At 44.5% G+C, this 22,228-nt stretch overlaps 3 protein-coding genes and 1 long non-coding RNA gene across 5 annotated transcripts; 3 read left to right on the top strand and 1 right to left on the bottom strand.

Moving 5' to 3' along the window:
* Positions 1-156: 156 nt before the first annotated feature.
* On the top strand, positions 157-7,115 carry plpp1a (phospholipid phosphatase 1a). Of its 2 annotated transcripts, none has more exons than XM_088391633.1 (6): positions 157-620; positions 3,504-3,655; positions 4,651-4,922; positions 5,939-5,996; positions 6,157-6,333; positions 6,399-7,115. In XM_088391633.1, exons 1-6 carry the CDS (start codon positions 563-565, stop codon positions 6,516-6,518), a joined length of 837 nt encoding a protein of 278 aa, XP_088247759.1. In that variant the 5' UTR covers positions 157-562; the 3' UTR covers positions 6,519-7,115. The 2 variants fall into 2 exon arrangements, with proteins under 2 accessions (XP_088247759.1, XP_088247758.1); XM_088391632.1 differs by lacking the exon at positions 3,504-3,655 and adding an exon at positions 2,120-2,274 and having other exon boundaries at positions 159-620.
* mtrex (Mtr4 exosome RNA helicase) lies at positions 6,985-14,286 on the bottom strand. Its single transcript, XM_088391631.1, has 27 exons — positions 14,137-14,286; positions 13,778-13,918; positions 13,577-13,643; positions 13,433-13,495; positions 13,248-13,360; positions 13,000-13,174; positions 12,841-12,931; positions 12,646-12,770; positions 12,459-12,557; positions 12,227-12,347; positions 12,032-12,163; positions 11,525-11,604; positions 11,349-11,459; positions 11,174-11,275; positions 10,305-10,430; positions 10,081-10,231; positions 9,813-9,985; positions 9,679-9,747; positions 9,485-9,610; positions 9,065-9,175; positions 8,791-8,979; positions 8,464-8,627; positions 8,255-8,360; positions 8,086-8,142; positions 7,841-8,003; positions 7,604-7,708; positions 6,985-7,270 (listed from the first exon to the last, which is right to left on the bottom strand). The coding sequence occupies exons 1-27, from the start codon at positions 14,232-14,234 to the stop codon at positions 7,218-7,220; spliced, it is 3,111 nt and encodes a 1,036-aa protein (XP_088247757.1). The 5' UTR covers positions 14,235-14,286; the 3' UTR covers positions 6,985-7,217.
* On the top strand, positions 10,044-11,086 carry LOC148389572 (uncharacterized). The gene is made up of 2 exons (XR_015861631.1): positions 10,044-10,468; positions 10,667-11,086. It is a non-coding gene; the product is annotated as an uncharacterized LOC148389572 (long non-coding RNA).
* On the top strand, positions 14,276-21,124 carry dhx29 (DEAH (Asp-Glu-Ala-His) box polypeptide 29). Its single transcript, XM_088391630.1, has 28 exons — positions 14,276-14,578; positions 14,740-14,813; positions 14,878-14,991; positions 15,061-15,190; positions 15,249-15,385; positions 15,452-15,592; positions 15,702-15,828; positions 15,910-16,068; positions 16,179-16,356; positions 16,427-16,547; positions 16,613-16,999; positions 17,066-17,332; positions 17,404-17,547; positions 17,608-17,784; positions 17,856-17,996; positions 18,080-18,224; positions 18,581-18,701; positions 18,773-18,857; positions 18,930-19,018; positions 19,106-19,234; positions 19,336-19,411; positions 19,486-19,710; positions 19,783-19,919; positions 19,983-20,073; positions 20,133-20,414; positions 20,482-20,613; positions 20,758-20,854; positions 20,940-21,124. The coding sequence occupies exons 1-28, from the start codon at positions 14,404-14,406 to the stop codon at positions 20,993-20,995; spliced, it is 4,137 nt and encodes a 1,378-aa protein (XP_088247756.1). The 5' UTR covers positions 14,276-14,403; the 3' UTR covers positions 20,996-21,124.
* The last annotated feature ends 1,104 nt before the right edge of the window (positions 21,125-22,228 follow it).

Raw genomic sequence — 22,228 nt, forward strand, 5'->3', positions numbered from 1 at the left:
ATTAAATCATCGTAAGAGCAAAACTACACAAAAAAGAATTTTATCTATTTGATTTAAATTAAACGGGCCGAGCCGTGACTATTATTTCACTCAGTCATCTGACGTCCCACGTCCATGAACGCAACCTTGTGTGGAGTCCGCCCCTGGAGCTCAGACCCGACTACCGACTCCACCCATCAGTCACCCCAAAGCGAGACAGTCACCCCTGGGCAGGTGTCCACCTCGCTCCTCGATGTTACGTTTGGAAATTAGCTTGTTCCGTTTCCGAAGAAGTCCACGCCTTGCTTTGCGGTCATGATGAGAGGAAAGCGGGCGTGTGAGGTGGAATATCATCGTCATCGTAGTAGTAGTAATTCACTTTGTGTACCGAGCTTGTTGTTGTTAACCCCTTGGAGGTGTTAGCTGGTCATCTGTTTGTTTTTGTAACTAAAATACACAATCCATCCTTAATTAATTTACTCGGCGGACGAGGAGGAGCATCCATCCCACTTTTATTACTTGCTGTGGGCGACTCGCAACACGAACTGAAGAGAGAGCGAGAGAACCACGGGCAGGAGTCAACATGTTCGAGACAAGAGGAATCCCCTTCGTCCTTCTCGACCTCGTCTGCCTTGTTTTAGGTATGTATATGCTTCTCTGGGTCCAATTAAGTGCATTTGTGTCTCGATATAATCGGATGGGACGATTCAAAAATCGTGGTATGGCCGGTTTGCATTGTATGCAAACGTCTCGACTGCAAAGTCACTCCAACGGGCGTTTGGGGGTCGAGAACAATGTTGTTTTAAATTTACATAAATAAAGTGACATTATTTAGAGAGGGAAAAAAAAGAATAATGTTAAGACAATGCAATGCTCACCTTATTCCTGTAATATTACAATTTTCAACTTTAATCTTGTGATATTACAAATATCGTTGTAATATTTTTTTTCTTTAATATTTTTTGTGATATAATTTAATTCAAATTTTCTTATTCTGATAATACTGCAGTTTTGTTTCCATCAAAATCATTACTGATACTTTTTTATAACTTCTTTAATATTTTGCACGACAACATAATTTGTTGCAGGAATATTAATACTTTTTTCCACAAAATATTCCAACATTTTTGCAGCCAAAATCATATTTATTTTGGTAATATTTTCACTTTTTTCCTTCCTGTCATTGTACAATTCAGTTTTATTCATGGGGCAATTAATAATAAATATTTTTTTTAATGAAAATATAGTTCTTTGAAATTGAGCACCACCTCCCCAGAATTGATTGTTGTCATGCAGCCTGTCCCTTGGCTAAACTAGAATGAATCAGTGATTTTTATTTTATTTTATATATATACAGTACGTATGTGACGTGATTAATGGGGGTTTGCTGGCTTTCAATGATTGATTGATTGATTAATTGATTAATCCAAATGGTGACTCATACTATCTATGTAATGGATTTCATAAAAGCCTTTTATTGTGACTGACTCATGTCGCAAACTCTACCAAACATCTGCTACACACACTCACACACACACCCTGCTTCTGCGTCCCTCTTAGCTTCCCTGGCATTTCAGCTGCCACATCCAGTCAAAACGCCAACAGCTGAAACGACTGTCTCCCAATGTGTCATGCGCTTCTTTTATTCGGCGGAGAATGCGTTCCTCAGTTAAGTTGAATTGAGGCCAGCCAAAGATGGCGAAAAATCAGTGCAGCGTTTCCACTGGGACTTTGGACCTGCTTGCATAAGAAGCTTTCTTGCAGGTCTTTTATCAAGCGGGAGGGCTGAGTTGACAAGCTTATCTTTCTTATTATGTCACATATTATAAAGGTTGATTTGGTCTAGAAATACAATTAATCTTTTCCCCGTGTGTAATAAACGCTGACACAGTGTTTGAATTTGAACACTTAGCCCCTTTGACAAACACGTTGACCATAATTAACCGGTAATCCAGTGGTGGTTTAATTGGTGAGTTTAATTTGTCATTGTTTATGAAATTTTATTCTTGCAGTGTTATGACTTTTTTTTTTATTGAGTTTATTCCGAGTGATAACAACAAAGCTAATGGTTGTTACACATTACACTTTTTTTTTTTTTTTTACTCATTTTCCTTCCGTTTGACCATGTTGTCCTCCACAGGAGGCCTGCCCCTGGCGGCCTTCAACCTGGGTAAGATCCGTCCCTACCAGAGGGGCTTTTTCTGTAGCGACGACAGCATCAAGTACCCTTTCCACCACAGCACCGTCACCTCCACCGTGCTCTACACGGTGGGCTTCTCGCTGCCCATTAGCTGCGTAAGTAGCAGGCCGCATCGAGCAGGGACGCCGCGAACCTAACAAGTGCATGCGGCTTTTCGCTCATTCCGGTTTTGACGCTATCCAGATCCAAACCAAATCTTACTGACCCTAGATAACGAGGATGTCCACTTAATAACTTAAAAAAGGTCTGAAAATTACAAACCAATATGGCCGACCACCTGTAATTTTCATTGCTTAGCATACTTTAATAGTGAACACGTGTGTCGTGTGCTAATATTTGCTATTTTTATATGTTTACATTTGCTAATACTGTTTTTATTAACAAAACAGCACTTTCAAACCAAAATGGCGAGCAATGTCCAAAGTATGACAACTGGCTAACGGTTAGCCGCTAACCTACACTTATTCGGTGACCCCCACATCACTCACTCGACAAGTCTCCGCCTTTTAAAGCCACACACATTCAAAGTCACAGAAATGTACTATCGTCAATTTAAATAATAGCTCAAGCTGGACTAACAACACAATTTGTACAACAAGACAGCACTTTAAAACTAAAATGGCCAAATAGCTGAGTCTTCACATGCTGGCCAGACTTTATTTTGACCAGACACACTGGTGCCTGCTGGATGTTAATATTTGTAATACTCGCATTTCCTGGCGAATCACCAACCGTTACCGCCAAGCTCGGCCCACAAAAACTCAGAATTTTCGCAATGTATCGTCTTCTGTCTATCTAGTATGCCTGCTTCCGAATTGGTAGCAACAGGACACATCTCGAGGACGTGTTTGTCAATAAACGCCACCTCGAAAACACCTTAAAAAACCCTGTGTGTTTTTTTTCTGGCTACAGCTTGAGTTGGATTGTCAGGAATCTTTTTCTTCACATGAGTCACTGCTCTTAATCATCCCATGGAATATCCGGAATGTTCTTTTTGGAATGGCCGCGGGAGCTTCCTGACAGTGTTCCATATGTCTTTTTTCATCTCACGGGAAGTCCATGTGATCCGTCACACTTTCTAAAAAAAAATCTTTTGGTTTGTCGGACATGAATGGAGTTGGAGGAAGTGTGCACACCATCTAACGACTTCCTTCTCTTAATACCAACGACTAACATCAGCAACTTCTCAAGGCATTCGGCCAGGATGCTGCGGCGGCCTCTCTCGTCTCCTGGAAGACGCAACTACAGTGTTGCATTATGGGTAGCGCTAATCTAATAACCTGTCATTTGTTTTTCTCTGTCTCTCTCATTGCTTCTCTGCTAGTTGGACTCCCGTTTGCAATACTCACCTCGCAACACAAACCGTTCCGCCGAGGCTTTTTCTGTAACGATGAGTCAATCAAGTACCCGCTTAAAGAGGACACCATTTCCTATCAATTGTTAGGAGGTGTCATGATTCCTCTCACAATACTCACTGTAAGTGCATCCCCGCTATTTTTTATTTTATTTTTTTGGCTAATCTTGATTTGCTGTTTCTTTAGTTACATCTTAAGCAGAGGTTCTCAAACTGGGGTCTGCATAATTAGACTATTTAAAAAAAAAAAAGCATACTACCTATGGTGGCCAGTACATCAATATTATAAAAATTAGCAAAAGCCTTTTTTTTGAGGCGTCCTTAGTTCCGAAAAGTTTGAGAATCCCTGTCCTAAAGCTGTGAACTAACTTTTTCCCTGCTAACAGCATGTTTACAAACGGCTAATCTTTTTAAGAACTAACACCCAAATTAAGTCAAACTAATATTACTAAGCAAATACTGACATTTATTTTACGAGGCCTTTTGAGTTAGAATGGTATTTGTCAAATTATTTTCGTCTGGAATCCATTCAACTTCATTATCAATAAGGATATAATTAAGTTAAGTGGATACAAATCGATTTATTGGATTTTTCTAATCAGTAGCAACCTGTCTCGGTCAAATCAGGCTAAACGAGTTAACCGCTTACTAAATGGGCTGTTTTGGAAGTTGAAGCAGCAAACGAAAATAAAAAATGGTGGATAAAATGGTTTGAAATTGAAGATTAAAAAGTACATTTTGATTTAAAATAAAAAATGTACAACTACAAAGAAGCACAGCTTCCAACTTTAAGTGGACATCCTCTCAGTTAGTTAACCCTCAGACTTTTTTTTTTACCCTTTAACTTATTCATAAATTGTTTTAGATAAGTAGTTTTAGTTTTCTACCCTCCATTTCCCCAAAAATGTAACCCTTCAAATTCCAATTATTAGAATATACTATAATTGCCTCTATCAATGATTTAAACCATAAATACAGCACAAATTTTGATCCAGAAATACGTTATTAGAATTTCCTTAATGTCAACAATTCCCCATGATCATAATGATTAAATTTAAAAGGTTGAACATAATCAATGACATGGTTTTAAATGTGCCTTTTTGCTCTGTATTGACAGATGATATTCGGCGAGTGCCTTTGCGTGTACCTCAAGCGTCTGCAGTCCAAATCGTCGTACGGCAGTTACGTGGCACGCGTCTACAAGGCGGTGGGCACCTTCCTGTTCGGCGCCGCCATGAGCCAGTCGCTCACCGACATCGCCAAGTATTCCATCGGCCGTCTCCGGCCGCACTTCCTGGACGTGTGCAAGCCCAACTGGAATTGTTCTGCGGGCGTCTACGTGGAGAATTTTGCCTGCACCGGAAATCCCACCATGGTCAATGAGGGCAGGTGAGCATTTTACAATTAAATCAGTAGCTGTATTAAGTATAAATAAATCACAGTATTAGAAAAATATTGAATGCTTAAAATTCAATTAACTTATTTATTTTTTATAATTTTTTATTAATCATTTTTTCCAACCAAAAAAAAATTAACTTATTCGCATACCCTAAAATTATTATTTTAAAAAAAAATCTGCAGACAATAAAAAAAATGAATCACTGCTTTGTTCTAAACTTTGAATGTAGGCCACTGTTTAATTCAATGCCAAAATTTAGAACTATTCTTTTCACAAAAACTGTGCAAGTGTCTAAAATAAGTACAATAACAATTGACTCTCGCAATTGACATGAAGTACAACAGACTTTGTTGGGCACGGTAGCACTTTGGTTGATGTATTCGTCCGACGGTAACTTAAATAGATTCAGTTAAATGTGACCTTCGCATTTGTGTGTGCGTGTGTTTTATCAGCAATGAGCAGCAGGAAGCGCTCCCTGGCAAGAGGATATGCAGTTCCTATTTCCAAAGCAATTCCACGTTGCCTCCCTTCTCTTTAATATCGACCGCAGCTATAGTGAAAAAGGAGGGGGGGGGTACGCGTCAATACAAAGCATCCCTTCCTGGACCTTTTCCACATTTCCAGGGTGTGGCCGGCTGACTGTTTGTGCTTGCAGGAGCCGAGCTTCCTCCCCACCCTCTCAACCTGCAGTATGCACACTGAATAATAGGTTTAATGCGTCAAAGCATCAGCTGATTGTAAAACGGCGCTAAGCCTGAAAGCAGGGCTAGGGATCGTCTTACTGCAACGCGACTCCTCCTGTGGCTCCTTTCGAACTCCCCCAAGGGGGGGGGGGGGGGGGGGGGGGTTCGTAAACTGTACAATGTTTTATAAATAGTTAAATATTAAGAAGATTATGGAGATTTAAGCCCGCTGCTGTTTGTATAGGCAATGTTTGAATGTCATTCAGGTCGTACTCAATAACGGATTGCCCATTTTAATGTCAATGTTTATCTCTCCATCACAGGTTGTCTTTCTATTCCGGCCACTCTTCCTTCTCTATGTACTGCATGCTGTTTCTAGCGGTAAGTATTCACAAAAAAGGAAGTCTACTGAAAAGAGGAACTACTTGATGAGCTTGTGTGGTGATGATAGGAAACATGAGAAAACATACGTTATACTCCAACTTCCTTATTTAACTATCGTAACTGATTTTTTTTTTTTTTTTCCGGTGCGTCATGTCAGCTATACCTGCAGGCCCGTATGCGTGCAGAGTGGGCTCGCCTGTTGAGGCCCACGATCCAGTTTTTCCTGATTGCCGCCTCCGTGTACACGGGGTTGTCACGTGTGTCCGACTATAAGCATCACTGGAGCGACGTTCTCACCGGCCTCCTACAGGGGGCGCTCATGGCAATCCTAGTGGTGAGCTTCTCATCACTCTCAAGCAAATTTGTGTAAACAAAGCCTAAATTTTTGCATCCCTGCAGGTGTTTTTCGTGTCCGACTTTTTCAAGCAGCCCCGGGAGGCCCGCAAGGAGGTCGACATCCCCCACACCAGCCTCCAGGAGACCCCCACTAACGGAAACCACTTCGAAAGCCCAAACTGAAACTTCAATCGCCTGCATGTCGAGTCGACGCACCTCAAGCCTTCTTATTTAATTTTATTCCAATGTTGTCTTTTAAATATGCTTCGAGCGAAGCCTGCCGAGGAAGGATGCCATTTTATCTACTGATAAAATACCGGTGGGAAGATTGTACTGCATGCACCCACCGGTGAAAGGAGGGCATAAAAGGCAGTGGGGGGGGGTGGAGACCACTACTGTGTTTAACCTGTGAATGTAAGCTTGCATTGTGCATTTCTTTACCGGGAGGCAATCTGCTTAAATCTCCCACTGAGGTTCATGTTGAGGTTATAAACAACTACTGCGAATGTGGCATTTTTTTCCTGTGATGCCTCCATGTGACTGATAAACTAATGCTGCCGCCGCTGCTGCTGCATCTCGTAAACAACGCTGACAAAAGTAGACAACTTAAGCCCTGGAGAGGAAAAAACAAAAACTAAACCCACTTAAGTACGCTTGTGTCATCTGTATGTCAACCACACAGACATTTATTTAAAAAAAAAAAAAAAAACGTCAAATATGTACATGTGTTTAAAACAAAAGCAGGACAAATAAAGCCATATTGTGTATTGGAAAATGAAATATGATGTGTCATCTTATTATCATTCATTTGAAATCAATGGTATTGGATTAGGGGTTACCAGGAGGTCAAATGGATGCCATGAAGCCGCCGAAGAGTTGCGATTACAAATAGAGACTGGCAGCAAACACAATGTCCCTCTTAATCTTTGTGATTCCTGCAAGGAGACAAACAAAATCTGATTAACTTTTATTACCTTTATGTCATCATGAACTCACTGCTTGCGCAACTGCCAATAAAAATTTACTTATGTAATCAAATAATATCTGATAACCTCCAGCAAAATGAATCACATTGTGTGGTAGAAGTATTCAAATGATTAAATAATCGTGATTTTAAATCAATGTTCATCTATTAAATGAGTCAACTGCCTCTTGGAAATTTCATGTGTATGTGGGGGGGAAAAAATATATATACATATACAAAACTCAATTATGTAAAGTCATTGGATAGCCTCGTCCGCCTGTCCCAATACTTTTGCCTACTTTACCTTCTGCAAATTTATTCTCAAGCTCCGTGTTGCCGATGGCTTTGGCGGCCGAGCACATTTGCCGTAGCACTTCTTCCAGACGCCGCATGCAGCGGATGATGCTTCCTAAACAGGACACACACAGCAACAGAACACAAAACCAACACACACAAAAACAGCAACACGCAAGAAAAAGCACATGTCAGTATTTTAGCCCAATGGAGCCAAGCCTTCCAGGGAGCGTGAGCGCGGCGTTGCCTTCGAAAACGTCGGTCATCTTGCAGATCTGTGCAAAGGTGGCGCCGTTGGCCCACGCAAAGACCACGTCCATGAGGTGAGGCTTGAACGAGCTTAGGTAGGCGTCCTCGTCCACATCCAGCTTGGCGTCGGCCGACACCTTAGCGATGCGCTTGGCGCACTCCTGAGTTGCGCCGCCAGAAAAAGTGTCAAGTGAGCGACTCGTCACCTCGGCGGCGGGCTCGATCCGCGGTGGGATCTCGTACCTGCATTTGTCTGAGGGGGGCTGCCAGTTGCTCAGTCAGTTTTGGCATCTCGCTGGCCTGCAACACCAAATTAAAAAGGATTAGCAACATTTCACTTTGGGTAACTCTAATTGATGCCATGATAAATTAATTCATGTGGTCACTATTTAGAAAAGAAGGATTTGTGTACATTTTCCTGGAAGACGAAGCAGGAGAGCAGCGCGGTGGCTTGTTCCGCCGTCAGGTCGTTGAAGAGGCCGTTGAACACCATCTCTGTCAGCAGAAGCTCGTCAGCGCTGGACATCAAAAATAATTTGGGATGAAAAATGAAAATTACACAAACATCAGAAAATTGACTCGATTTCAAGCGTTATTTGAAAATGGCGGCCGGGTTCTAACCTGCTGATCTCGCAGGCCACTCGACCCTTCACCTCGATGACGTCGGAAGGGCTGGCGAAGCCGAGGCGTCGTAGCACTCGCTTCCGGCACTTGAGCTTGTCCATCTGGAGCACGGTGCGAGCCTTCTTCAGTTCGCGCTTGGCTGTGCGAACGTCACCCGCGATCTGAACCAAACAAATGCTTCGTTACTCTTCAAGCAACTCACGAAGTTCATTTTTTTAAAATTGCTTTTACATTGGGAAGGAGGAAAATGTCAGTGTTCATAACCTGGGGATATTTTTTATGATATGTGGTGAAGAAAAACATTTTTGGAAAAAATTGCTTCACCAGAGCTTTCTTTTCACAGAGCGAGTAGACGGCCTCCAGGTTGGGGTCGCTGTGCAGCGGGTGCGAGTACATTCGGTGCTCGAAGGCCTCCACTTTCTGGACCACCTTCTTCAGCCCGGCGTCCTTGATGCCCATGTCGTCCACGGGGTCCAGGAGGGGGATGCCGTCTGGGAAGCGCTTTTGCACTTCCTGCGTTTCAAATGTAAAAAAAAAAATGCGGGCATGATCAGATTTATGTCACCGAGTTATAAATTCTGATCGGGTGTACTGATACCTGGATGGACTTGAGCAAGAGCTGGCGGTTGTCCAAAGGTCTCAAGTCTTTGGGGATGTAAAGACGCACAGAGCTGATGGCCGTCAGCAAGTGAAGCATCACGGGGACCACCTGCAATCCATTTGGCCATGATTAATTCCATTTTAAATCAATTCGACGTTGGTGCTAACGAGGTTATGCGGTGCGTAATGGATTTCACGGCTGCCAGCAAACCATGAAGGTCAACACGGTCACGGCAACAGCAAATCGGTCCAGGAACAGAGCAAAATTCTGACGTGGAACCATTTTGGAAGAGGAACCGTAATGCAAAAGTGCTAACCGCTCAAGTATCCATGCTTCTTTTTAGGAACTAAATCCCTATAAATCAGTCAAATTCACAAATAAAACTATTCTGAATATGTAAAAATCCACATTTGATACCTGCATCTCTCCGGTCGTACCCGGCTCGGCGGGTTTGGCCGCTTCCGTGGCCGCCTCCTTGACGCTATCCTTGCTGCAGTGCAGCAACACCTCGGCCACAAAGAGCGGCTCGGCGTCTGTGCTCATCTGCGTGGCCCAGGGAAGACGCGTGAGCGGCTTTCTTGGGGAACGCCACGAGAAAATCGAGGCCTCACCTTCACGTTTGCCTTCTTGGAGAAGTTGACCACCACGCCCCAGCCGAAGTCTGCGTCTTCATTTTTCACCTGTGAGAGAGCGATGGAGAGGGTAAGAGAGAGTTCGAAATTGAGCAAGCAAGATCATTTGACACCTTGACGAGGCGCCCGGGTTGCAGGAAGGGCAAGCAGTATTTGGGCTTGTGGATGAACTCCAGGATTTCATTCCCCAGTTTGGCCAGTTGCTGGCGGATCTTGAAGTAGGTCACCACGCTGTCCTCGTTGGGGATCCTGATGGTGTGGTACTCCGTCTCCAGCTTCTTAATTCCTGCGTGGGGGGGGGGGGGGGGGGGGGGGGGGGGGGGGGGGACGGCGGTCGTTTTGAAAAGAGTCTTTCTGCATTTTAACGGAAGGCGGGCTTACTCTCGACGACGCCGGGGAGCGCTCGGTAGTGCTGGAACTGGTAGAAGGATTTCTCCAGCATGTACTCGGGGTTGATCTCCTCCACACGCAGCAGGTTGAGCACCATGTTGTACGTCAGGTGGAAGGCGCTGTTCAGTGGGTCGGCCGAGCCCTGTGTGACATCACCAGTTCTGTCAACTATTGCTCAATGTTTGGTAACGATTTGAACGAACTTTTTTTTTTACCTTGAGGAGCTGTTTGCCCACAGACGGACTCATTTTCTCATCCGCCATGAAAATAACGATGCCTCTGTCATCCATTCCTCTCCTGCCAGCACGCCCTGACATCTGGATGTATTCGCCTGAGGTGATCTGCAGACAACAGAGACGCAGGCAACCCACACAAAAATGTGAGGAGAGGTTGGTTTGTTGATATTGCGCAATAACATGAACGACATGCTTGAAAATATTGCAGTGGAGCGGCTCGCATGAAAAAAATAGAATAATAATTGCATGGCGGTCAAGAATGTCCTCGTGTTGCCGTGATTTGTTCTGTCAGGCATGTGACGGGTCGCTCATGATGGAAAACCATGTGTGTGTGTTTTAAGGCGAGTGCCTGCGTGGAGCTTTGGCAGCGTTTCGCAGCACCAGATGTTCCAGATGAGCTTCTTGGAAGGCAGATCTCATCTTGATTCCTTTCCCTTCTTGCTTGCGTGTGTCTGTGTCACATTGACTTGGAGTGTGTGTGCGCGCGAGTGTGTGTTTTGATAAACAACACGTGGCTCTGTACGCACTGAGTGGTGCAGAAGACATTCACGGCCTTATAAAGTCTTTTTAAAGAGGCTGCTGTGTTTATGGGTTAAGATGAGTGGATCACATCTCATGTTCACTTCGCTTGCTTATTATGGTTCTTCTGCAGCAGTGGACCAATTGTCCAGATTTATTTTTAAATCAGTTTGATTTCTGTTTAACTTGTTTTGTAATTATAATTAACTAGTTGATAAATAAAACCATTTTTAAAGATTAAATGTAGATTTCTTTTTTAAAATATACATACTTTTGGAATTACAGTGGACCCTGAAAAGTACATTTACAGGATGTGTGTGTGTTCTTACAAAGCGGTGATTCTTGCCATCAAACTTGCGGGCGCTGGTGAAGAGCACAGTGCGCGCCGGCATGTTGATACCCATGGCGAATGTCTCGGTGGCAAACAGTGCCTGGAATGGCGAGACAAAAGTACGGTGAAAACAATCCCGTTCCGATCATCCGCATCATAACTGATGTCGTTACCTTGATCAGGCCTTCCGAGAAGAGGATTTCGATGGTCTCCTTGAGGATGGGCAGAAGACCGCCGTGATGGATGCCGATTCCTCTCTTCAACAGCGGCAGCACGTGCTCCACCTGACCGCCACCGTTTTGTGAGAAAAATCGCGTGGATACGATGCCGCCATTTTAAGGAGTCTCACCTGAGGGAGCCTCTTGTCCTCATCTGACAGGCAGTCCACCGCGTTGTTGAAGACTTCCTCCACTAGACGCTTCTCCTCTTCTACAATTAATAAAGGAAAGCAAAATAATATAGCGGTGCCTTTGAAACAAACTAGCTTTACAAAGTGAAATTATTTTAAGTACTGTACTCTCAGATGTTGAGTCAGCTTGGCCAGATAATTTGGCAGTAAAATAAAATCATGCGAGGCGAGGCCTCTTGCGTAATCGTTTTTTTTCCCCCATGGCAAATCTTGTTTGTTCTCACAACATCATAAAACAGAAAAAGCATCCTTTGGTGTATTGTATTGATTCTTTGGCAGTGTGGTCAATGAGGGTCTAGGGATTCGGCCGGGAAATATTTTCCCACGTGAGGACTTTTACGAGTGCTTGTTTCCCCCCCCCGTGAGATGTTCAAACACAGTATGATTTCATCATCAGATCGGATAATGCGTAATTATGTTATTTTAGTGGAACCCAGAGGAGCATACCCTTGTTGAAATCCAGCTTGGCCACCTGCAAAGCATATGCCTCGCATTCCTTCTTGCTGAAGCTGAAAATGATGACAGGCTGGAAGTTCCTCTCCATGATCATCTTCACGATCTTGAACACGCTGGACGGACCTGAGGACGCCCAAATTTGTTTCGACCGGATTCAAATTTTGGCATCTTTGGCGCTTTCGTCACCTTTTGTTCCCCCTTTGCGTCCTTTGGAGTCCCACTTGCCACCCGCATTAGCACTCCCAGAATCCCCCGCGTCTCTCAAAACCTGCATGGCCGTATTGAAGTTATCTTCCCTGAAGTCTCCCTGACGCAACAGAAATATGATTGAGTACAACGAAATACATGAAAATAATATGTAATTATGACTGAGCCTTCAAGGAAAAGTTACGTAAAAGTAACACGAGTGCTCCCTTACGTTCTCATCCACCACAAGGTGGAGTCCGTCGCCCCCTGCTGGGAAAACGTAGTGCTGCAGCGGTGTCGGTCGGAAGTCTGTGTACACCACATGGCACGGCTGCAAGAAAGGTAGCGACACGTCTTGTAAGTTGACAGAACATCTCTGAACTCTATACTGGATGTATAATTAAAAATCTGGTTAGTGCCTGCTTATGAAGGTGACATATCCACTCAGCAAATTGCCTAGCGTTGGGGATGGTGGCCGACAGGAAGACGTAATGCACGTTGTCGGGAAGCAGAATGATGGTTTCCTCCCAAACCACACCACGCTCTAATAGAATATGGGCAGGTGTCAAAGCAAAGTTTGCAGATCACACCTAATCAATTTTCCTTTCACACACCGGCATCTCTCATGTAGTGGATCTCATCAAAGACCACCCACGCCACTTCCCTCATGATCTCTGAGCCACGGTACAGCATGCTCCTCAGAATCTGCCATGGCAAAAGGAAAGGGGGGGGTCATTTTGACATGCATCACATAGGTCACGAGGGTGACGCACCTCTGTCGTCATGACGAGGCAAGAGGCGGTGGGGTTGATGGTGACGTCGCCTGTCATCAAGCCCACGTCTTGAAACTCCTCGTACATCTCCCGATACTTCTGATTGGACAGTGCTTTGATGGGGCTGGTGAAGATGACACGCTGCTTCTCGCGGAGGGCCAGTGCAATGGCATACCTACGAGGAGAAGGATGGTTGAAAAAGACTACGCCACAGAAAATCAATGAGTTTAGTAAATTGAGGTCCTCACTCGGCGCAGACAGTCTTGCCGGCCGAGGTGTGCGCAGAGACGAGCACCGACTGGTTGTTGTCGAGGCACAAAATGGCCTCCTGCTGGAAGGGATCCAGGATGAATGGGTACTCCTATTAAGACAAGAAACAGTTACTGGCTGGTTTCCATTTTTCTCCTAAGGGAAAATTTGTTTTTAAACAAACCTTTGCAGCATTTCCAACTCGAGGTCTGAGAGGTTTATATTCATCACTGGCAGGCAGAGCAACCTGTAGAGGTAAAGAAAGTAATCATTGTTAATAACTTAAAATATCTTAAGGCAATAAATCCATTAGAATTGCATTACTTGCCTCATGTGAGCAGCCCTCCACTGTCTCCACTGGCTCCACTTTGACTTGGGGCATAAATTCTGCAAGACTGAAGTCAAATATATTATAGTCAACCTAAAGAGTGTCGCCATTTTGGATTTCATTTCACACTTTGACGTCCTGCAACATTAGCAGACTGGCGAGTCGTTGCCAATTAAACATTATAAATGAATATATGCTCACTTTAAGTCATTGGCAGCGACCGTGTCGAGGCGAGCTTTCTTCCCGATGCCCAGCTCCTCTCCTCCATCACTATCCGGCGAGTCCCTCTTGGTCTTGCCAGTCGAGCGAGCATCTGTGTCATTGTTTAACCCTGCTGCATTCCTGAACAAGAGACAATTTCGTCAACATAGCAATGAAATGTTAATTTATATATACATAATTTATAACGTCTTAAACATGAGCTAGCAAGCCATTATGGGGGCTTTAGAACACACGTGAAGCTAGCTTCCCAAGACACGAGTGCTTCTCGTCTTTGAAAAATGAGCGAAAACAAAAGCAGGACATGAATAAAATATAAAAGTTCAAAGTTGATATTTTACACTGTGTCGAGAGCGACCGAGGCCGGCAAGTTCTTGCTCGTAGTTGGCTTTTGTTCGTCGTCAAATACGCTGAATAAATCTCCAAAAGTGTCCGCCATGATGGTTGTAAGGCGCCTTTCCCACAATGCAACGCTAACATCTACGTCATCTACGGTAGCCGTGTGGCTCTAAAAAGGTTACACAACGTTCGCGACCTGAATGCGAGTGTGGTGTGGTTAATATATTTTAAGGCACGATTAAGGGTCATTTTTGACCGCGGGTGGCCGAATGGGTGGTAAGAAGAAGAAATCAACCCCGCCAGTGGTTGCTGTCACCGCGGGTACCCCGGCGGCATCAGGCCGGGCTAGCGTTCCCACAGTCGGGAACGGTGCTACGGACGAGCCGAAGAAGCAACCGGGGAGCAGCAAGCTGAGCAAAGCAGCTAAAGAAAACAAACCTAAAGGTAATATTAAATATCCGTTATATATATGTCATATATCTATGCAAGCTTATTTAATTTCAGGAAAGTGCCAAATATTAAAAATACTCCCAAGTCATGGGACTCAAGTCCCTCACCTGCACTATAATATTAATATAATATTAATAACTTGGCATAATTTGCAGGTCCAAAGACCTACAGTCTGACCAACACTGCCCAAGTAGATACAGGAGGTGTGACGGACAAATCCATCCTAAAAGTAAGTGGGATTGACACATTTGATGTGTTCTGATGCACCTCTAAATCATGCGTGTCCGCTTCAGGTTTCCATCCAAGCAGACTTGGAGAAAAAGATCATAAAGCTGATCAATGACTTCCGGCAGGAGAATGGCGACAAAGGGCCAGTGTCGGGCAGACTCACCAACAAGAAACTTTTGGTGAGCCTTATTGCACGAACCAGAAATCACCAATTTTCCCATAACAATCTGCTTTTTTTGCACATTTAGGATCTGTACACAGCCCTGCAGAAGTTCAACTTCAAGCGGGAGCATATCGAGGAAGCCATGAAGAGCAGCGTGCTCTACGGCGGCGATCTCCACTCTGCCCTCGACTGGCTCTGCTTGAACCTTCGAGATGGTAGCATTGCAAATATATGCTTTGAGGTCCTGCTCCGTGTAACATGTTGAATTTGCAGAGGAGCTGCCCGAAGGTTTTAGCCAGCAGATGCAGGAGGAGAGCCAGAGAAGCAGGCCTAGGTTCCAGCCTCCTGTGCGACCCCAAACTCCGAGCCCCGAGTTACCCAAAACGCCCCCTTCCAAAGAGACCGGCAAGGTGTGGAGTTAATCGTAAAAGGAGTCGTGTCATGCCATGCATCCAAAACTTTTGTGTGTATTCCAGGCATCCATTAAAGATGATGACGCTCGCATGAAGGACTGGATCTTAAGGTACGCCGAGCAGAGCAGCGATGACGAGGAGGAGGAGGGCGAAGGAGAGAAGATCTCGCAACGCAACCCGGAACTGGACCAAAAGTTTGATCCGGTATGCAAAAACGATAATCGTAATCATATTTATTCTTGGAGGTCACTGCTAGTCTTTCCATAATAAATATATTCAAATTTGAATAAAATTTCTATTTTTTAAATTCCAGAACGACAGATATTTGATCTTGACTGCTCAGCTATACGACGCTAAAGAAATGGCAATGGCGGCCAAAACCAAAGGAGACAAGGCGGCCCAGCGGATGGCGCAAGACAGAATTCGCATCATACAGCAAGGTTCCTAATATTTTGCTGTACTTTTCAACTCACGACTATTTTACTACATAAACTTTCTGGATTTTTACCCAAATGTGTTAGAAATGAAGCCACTCGAGTCGCACCCCGTATTCAACCCTGCCATTAAAGTGGTGGATGCACCCCAAAAGGAAAAGATGACGCCTTCTGGCAACCAGGACAAAGATGAAATCGGTTTCCAATTGTTTGAAAAGGCGGAAAAAGAGGTGCCGGCAGACAAAGGTACATACAACAAACCCTCAAATGTAAATACTAGACATGTCGTGAATCAAACTATTTATTTATTTTATTTAAATGCTCTGGTCACCATGTTCCCACATGTGCCCTCACAGTCACGCAACAAAAGAAGAAGAACGAACCAAAGGACATTCGTAACTTTGACTACACGGCACGCAGTTGGACAGGCAAGTCCCCAAAACAGTTCCTCATCGACTGGGTGCGTAAAAATCTTCCCAAGAGTCCTCCGCCGGCCTTCCACAAAGTTGCTGCAGGCAGATACTGGAGGTGCAAGTAAGTGATTTAAATTTTTTTGGTATCTTCATCGGTGTTGATGGCGGTACATTTTTATTATTGACTTGAGGGTACGCGTTCAGAGGACGGAGGACGTCTTGGAAGTTTGTCCCACCATCCTGACCGAGGACAGCATGCAGGCTCAGCATTTGGGCGCCACCTTAGCACTCTACAACCTGGTGAAAGGACAGGTAGAGCTTGAAAATAAGTAAATCAAAGTATTGGGACTTCATTTAATTTATCTTGATATCTTCAGTCGGTGCACCAGCTCCTCCCCCCAACCTACCGGGACGTGTGGCTGGAGTGGCGGGACGGCGAGCAGCAGCAAAAGGAAGAGACGCGCAGCGCCGCCAACAAGCCCCGAGACCAGTTCATCGCCCGACTCCTGACCCGCCTCAAGCAACAGCAGCACCACCACGGGCTCGAGTCACAATCCGACAGCCCGACCTGGCTTAGCGCTGACGCGGATGAGGAAGCGGAGGACTCCTGGGAGAGCCTTGCCACCCTTGATATCGTGGAGAAAGGGGGAGGAGATGTGGAGGGGAAGAATGAGGGAAGGGGGAGCGAGCAGGATGAAGCGCTGAGGACGGCAAGAGGACTCCTCATGAACCTCAGGACGTCCCCTCTGGCTCTGAGACTCCTGGTGAGACATGCAGATAAAAGTCCACACACCCCTGCTAAAAAATAATTTTTCAATGTGTCCTTCAAGGAGGACCGAGAGCAGCTTCCCGTCTTCCAGCACCGCCAACGCGTCCTGGAGGCTTTGCAGCGCCACCGTGTGGTGGTAGTGGCCGGCGAGACCGGCAGCGGTAAAAGCACGCAGATCCCGCAGTTCCTCCTTGACGAGCTTCTGCTCGCTGGCGAGGCGGCCCGACCCTGCAACATCGTCGTCACGCAGCCCCGACGGATCTCCGCCATGAGTCTGGCCTGCAGGGTCAGCCAGGAGCTCGGTTGCCAGGATGGGCCGGGGTCAAAGGTTAACTCTCCCTTCTTGGATGTTAGGTTCTTTTTACACTTAAATCCTAAACTTTTTTTTCATGTCTTCAGTCGTCGCTATGCGGCTACCAGATCAGGATGGAGAACCAGTCGGGCGAGTGGACTCGCTTGTTATACTGCACCACCGGAGTTCTGCTGCGAAAGCTCCAGCACGACAGACACCTCAGCAATCTGACCCACATCATCGTGGACGAGGTAACGCAAACGCCGCGGCAAATCCTCTCCATTGTCACGATTGACGGCAAATTTGCGCAGGTGCACGAGCGCAGCGTCCAGTCCGACTTCCTGCTCACCATCCTGAAGGACGTGGTCTCCAGGCGGGCAGACCTGCAGCTGATCCTCATGAGCGCCACCGCCGACTGCCACAAGTTCTCAAACTACTTCAACCGCTGCCCCGTGCTCAACATCCCGGGACGGACTTTCCCGGTGGAGGTGAGCAGAGTCCATCACGGGGTCCAATTTCTTTATCTTGTGTGTCAGTTAGCATCATGTTTTGCTTTTAGGTCTTCCATTTAGAGGACATTGTAGAGGAGACAGGCTATGTTCTGGAGAAGGACTCGGAGTACTGCCAGAAGGTCCTGGAAGAGGAAGAGGAAGTCAGTGTTGCCGTCACACAAAAAGGCGGAAAGACATTACAACACCAGGTCTGCCATTGTTAGCTGTGACGCTAGCTCAGGTTGTCTCCTGACAAAGTCGAAGCGTCTGACGTGTGCATCTCGTTCCTCAGGAGGTGATCGTGAGGGACTCGTCGCCATGCTGGGATTTAGGTCCCGACTTGGACCACTTCAGCAGCAGGACTCGCCAGGTGCTGCAGTATATGAACCCCAACAAGATCAACATGGACCTACTGGTGGAGCTCATCAGCTACCTCGGTACCTAATTTAGTTCAATAATAGTGTTGAATTCTTTGAGGATAAAAAAAAAGAAATGTTGAATTTAATTTTAAAAAACAAAAACTCAACCTGCCTTTATTATTAATAGGCAACGAGTCAATCACCAAAGGGGAAAAAAACAAAATAAAAACGGACCTATTATTTTTTAACATTGAGCAAAAATGTATAAAAAAAAACCTTATTTTTTATTATTGAGCAAAAATATAATAAAAAGAATAACTTGCCTATTTTAAAAATAATAACCAAAATTCATTTTAAATTATTTGAAAAATATGGCACCTATTTTATAAGACGCAAATGTCAATTTTAATTAATTTTTTTGCGGCTGCTTGCAGATAAAGCTCCACAATTCACAGCGCTAGATGGCGCTGTTCTGGTCTTTCTGCCTGGTCTGGCTCACATCCAGCAGTTGTTTGACCTGCTGTCCTCTGACAAGCGCTTTAAGGACAAAAACAGGTGATGCAGTTTGAAGAAAACTCTAAGCCACAGTTTTTTTTAACGCTAAAAATGCCGGATGCATCTTAAAGGTACAGGATTGTCGCACTGCACTCTACCCTGTCATCGAAGGAGCAGGCTGCGGCTTTCACGTTGCCCCCGGCTGGCGTCAGGAAGGTACTGGACCTTGTAAATAACATTTAATTTCAATATGAGCAGTACAAACCATGCTTATTTTTTCTTTTTTAGATTGTGTTGTCCACCAACATTGCAGAGACAGGCGTGACCATTCCCGACGTTGTGTTTGTCATCGACACGGGAAAAACCAAAGAGAACAAGTAAGCCAAAATGATTGTGCCAGTACGAATGTGCATAGTATCCAGTAATTGGAATACAATGTGTGTGATGTTCCATGTGTGTTTTAGGTACCACGAAAGCAGCCAGATGAGCTCCCTGGTGGAGACGTTTGTGTCCAAAGCCAGCGCCCTCCAGAGGCAGGGCAGAGCAGGACGTGTCCGCAATGGCTTCTGCTTCAGACTCTACCCCAAGTACAGGTAAGATGAAGAAGATTACGTTATAAATGCCAAAAAATATATATATACAATGTTCTCTTTATGATGGATTTTTTTTTCTCTCCAAATGTGTTTTTCCTCAGATTTGACTCATTTATGGAATACTCCATTCCAGAGATACTTCGAGTACCTCTAGAGGAGCTCTGCCTTCATATTATGGTAAAACAAAATGGTGGTTAAAAAAAAATCACATGATGTCCCTGACTGATGTGATTTTTTTTTGTCTTGATTAGAAATGTGAGTACGGCTCCCCGGAAGAGTTCCTGAGCGGTGCCCTGGACGCCCCGCAGCCTCAGTCCGTGATGAACGCCGTCAACCTGCTGCGGAAGATCGGCGCCTGTCAGCCCGGCCGCCACCTACTCACCCCGCTGGGCCAACATCTGGCTAACCTACCGGTCAACGTCAAGATTGGCAAGATGCTCATCTACAGCGCCATCTTGGGCTGCCTGGAGCCCATTGTACGACCTTCATTTTGACTTCTGACACGGGTGACGTCGGGAGGGTTAAAAAAACAAACGTTGCGTTTCCAGGCGACCATCGCGGCGGCCATCACGGAGAAGTCTCCTTTCTCCACGCCTATGAACAGGAAGGAGGAAGCCAACCTGGCCAAAGCTGCGCTCGCATTGGCCAACTCTGACCACATGACCATCTACAACGCATATCTCGGGTATTTTACAATCATGGAATAATTTGTTGATGAAGTGATGACTCTTTTCTTTCCACTGTTTAGCTGGAAGAATTCCCAAAATGAAGGATACAAAGCAGAAATGTCCTTTTGCCGGAAACACTTCCTCAACCGAGCCGCTCTTGCCACGATAGAGGTAAAAAAAAAACGTCCGATAAACTCACTAGCATAGCTAAATATCGGAACATGACGCAGGACGTGAAGCAGGAGCTGATGAAGATGATGGAGCAGGCGGGCTTCTGCTCATCGCGGCCACCTCGGCCGTCCGCGGCGTCCAAACCGCCGGCGTCACTTCTGGCGGCGGCGCTGACGGCGGGGCTGTACGACAGCGTGGCCCGGGTGTTGTGCGTCACCTCCGTGGACGTGCTGGAGCGAGTGGCGTGCTCGGCGGAGACGCCGCAGGGTCGAGCGCAGGTCCACCCGTCGTCCGTCAATCGCAACCTGCAGACGCACGGCTGGCTGCTCTACCAAGAGAAGGTCTGACGTTGATGATTATTATATCGATATGGTTTAATATTAATAAGGGTGGTTAATTTGGCTTCAGGTGAAGTACACCAAGATCTACCTGCGGGACACCACTCTCGTATCTCCGTTCCCCATGCTGCTTTTTGGAGGGGACATCGACATTCAGCACAGGGAACGTCTCATCACGCTGGATGGATGGATGCACTTCCAGGTCACATTTTCATTCTTTCCCAGTTAAAACAAGACTTAAACTTAAGTTAGAATATATGCTAAATAGCCACTAGCTGAACTTTTGGTAACCCTAACCCTTTTCTATTTTGTTATTATAATTTTATTTTGTACATTTGCTTTGTAGGCTCCCGTGCGCATCGGCGTGATCTTCAAACACTTGAGGAAGCTTCTGGACTCGTTGCTGGAGAGGAAGCTAGAGAACCCACGCATGAATTTAGAAGGTAAAACCCAAACACTGTCCTCGCCAGATAGATATATCTTAAATATATATATATATAAATATTTTTTTTTTCTTCATTTGTCAAGGTGAGAAGACAATCCAAATCATCTTGGAGCTGATTAATTCGGAGAACACTTCGTAATGTATGAATGAACAGCTGGTGCTCACTAAAGATTTTCAATCATGGTAATAATCCTCATAAAAATGTAAAACACGTGAGGAACTGTCATTGCAAACAGTTGTCGTAATAAAATATTTTTTAATCATCGTGCTTATGGGAGTTTCTTCTCAACAACTGGTCATGATGACACATAATCGTGTTTACCTCCTGTTATGAAAGATCAAGAGCGGTCATAAACAAGACGATGGAATGAGGAAATGAAAAAAGGAACCATCAAACTGAAACTAAAACAAAACACAATTTGCATCGCATATATAAAGATCTACTCACAAATTCCATTCAGCAAACTTAAAAGGAAACTGTAGTCTAAAATCCTTTCATATCCTTTCATTTGTAATCAAATAATACATAAAAATATGAAAATGGAGAGTGATCATTTTCACATGACCTCATGGTCACATGACTGGGGCAGAACACATCTGTCATTTCACCGCAACAACCTCGTTTCCTCTAAATCATCACATGAAGACCTGCCGTACTTGTTTTCCCATCATCGGGTGGTTAAATTTGTATTTATGTAATGGTTCAATTCCAGTAAACAAAATTAGATCCAACTGAACTGTAGACTATAGTCAACAAATACATTTTACAGGATCATTATTATCTTTTAAAATGGTGGTTTTATTCAGTATCAAAGCAAGAAACCTGTTGAAATTAGGATGGTCTATTTAACTATCATTATTATGCCATTTTGTTTCTTCAACAAAGCCAATTATAATCTACTGATTTATATTTATATTGTATACAATATAAACATTCATAACAATCACTAAAATAATAATTATGTTGTATTTTTTTATTTTACAACTATTACAATTAATTTAATCAGTCAAGAATGAGAAAATGTATAAGAAACAATTCTCAATATGATGCAGATATGAAAATGTTAACCTAATAATATTCTACTGTACAAATAAGTGAAGAAGGCCTTAAAAATATGTTTTATCATTAAATCCTTCAAATAAATCTTGCAAGATGTTCATTGTTTTTAGAATCATGTGACATTTGGAAACCAAAACTGGGTGGTAACTTGGCAGGCTACCGCGTCAAAACGTCACCAGTAAACACAAAAGCATAGATCTATATCAATATCATCATTGAGCAAATTCGCCCTGGCTGGTATACGTAAAGTGCGGCAGCCATGTTGAATGTGTCACATCAGCCAGTCAAGGCATTAAATATGGCGTTTGCTGA

The sequence above is a fragment of the Syngnathus floridae genome, chromosome 12 (assembly GCF_059516105.1).
Source record: "Syngnathus floridae isolate MCC-2025c chromosome 12, RoL_Sflo_1.0, whole genome shotgun sequence".
Taxonomy (NCBI): Eukaryota; Metazoa; Chordata; class Actinopteri; order Syngnathiformes; family Syngnathidae; genus Syngnathus; species Syngnathus floridae.

Excerpts from the sequence above, each read along its gene's own strand:
- plpp1a (XM_088391632.1), top strand. The coding sequence starts at position 563 with ATGTTCGAGACAAGAGGAATCCCCTTCGTCCTTCTCGACCTCGTCTGC. Across the intron at positions 4,923-5,938 it reads ACCATGGTCAATGAGGGCAG|GTTGTCTTTCTATTCCGGCC; the intron begins GTGAGCATTTTA and ends TCTCCATCACAG. Across the intron at positions 5,997-6,156 it reads ACTGCATGCTGTTTCTAGCG|CTATACCTGCAGGCCCGTAT; the intron begins GTAAGTATTCAC and ends GCGTCATGTCAG.
- mtrex (XM_088391631.1), bottom strand. The coding sequence starts at position 14,234 with ATGGCGGACACTTTTGGAGATTTATTCAGCGTATTTGACGACGAACAA. Across the intron at positions 10,431-11,173 it reads ATGGCAAGAATCACCGCTTT|ATCACCTCAGGCGAATACAT; the intron begins GTAAGAACACAC and ends TGTTGTCTGCAG. Across the intron at positions 7,709-7,840 it reads GATGACCGACGTTTTCGAAG|GAAGCATCATCCGCTGCATG; the intron begins GCAACGCCGCGC and ends TGTCCTGTTTAG.
- dhx29 (XM_088391630.1), top strand. The coding sequence starts at position 14,404 with ATGGGTGGTAAGAAGAAGAAATCAACCCCGCCAGTGGTTGCTGTCACC. Across the intron at positions 15,191-15,248 it reads CTGCTTGAACCTTCGAGATG|AGGAGCTGCCCGAAGGTTTT; the intron begins GTAGCATTGCAA and ends TTGAATTTGCAG. Across the intron at positions 17,997-18,079 it reads GAAAGACATTACAACACCAG|GAGGTGATCGTGAGGGACTC; the intron begins GTCTGCCATTGT and ends CTCGTTCCTCAG.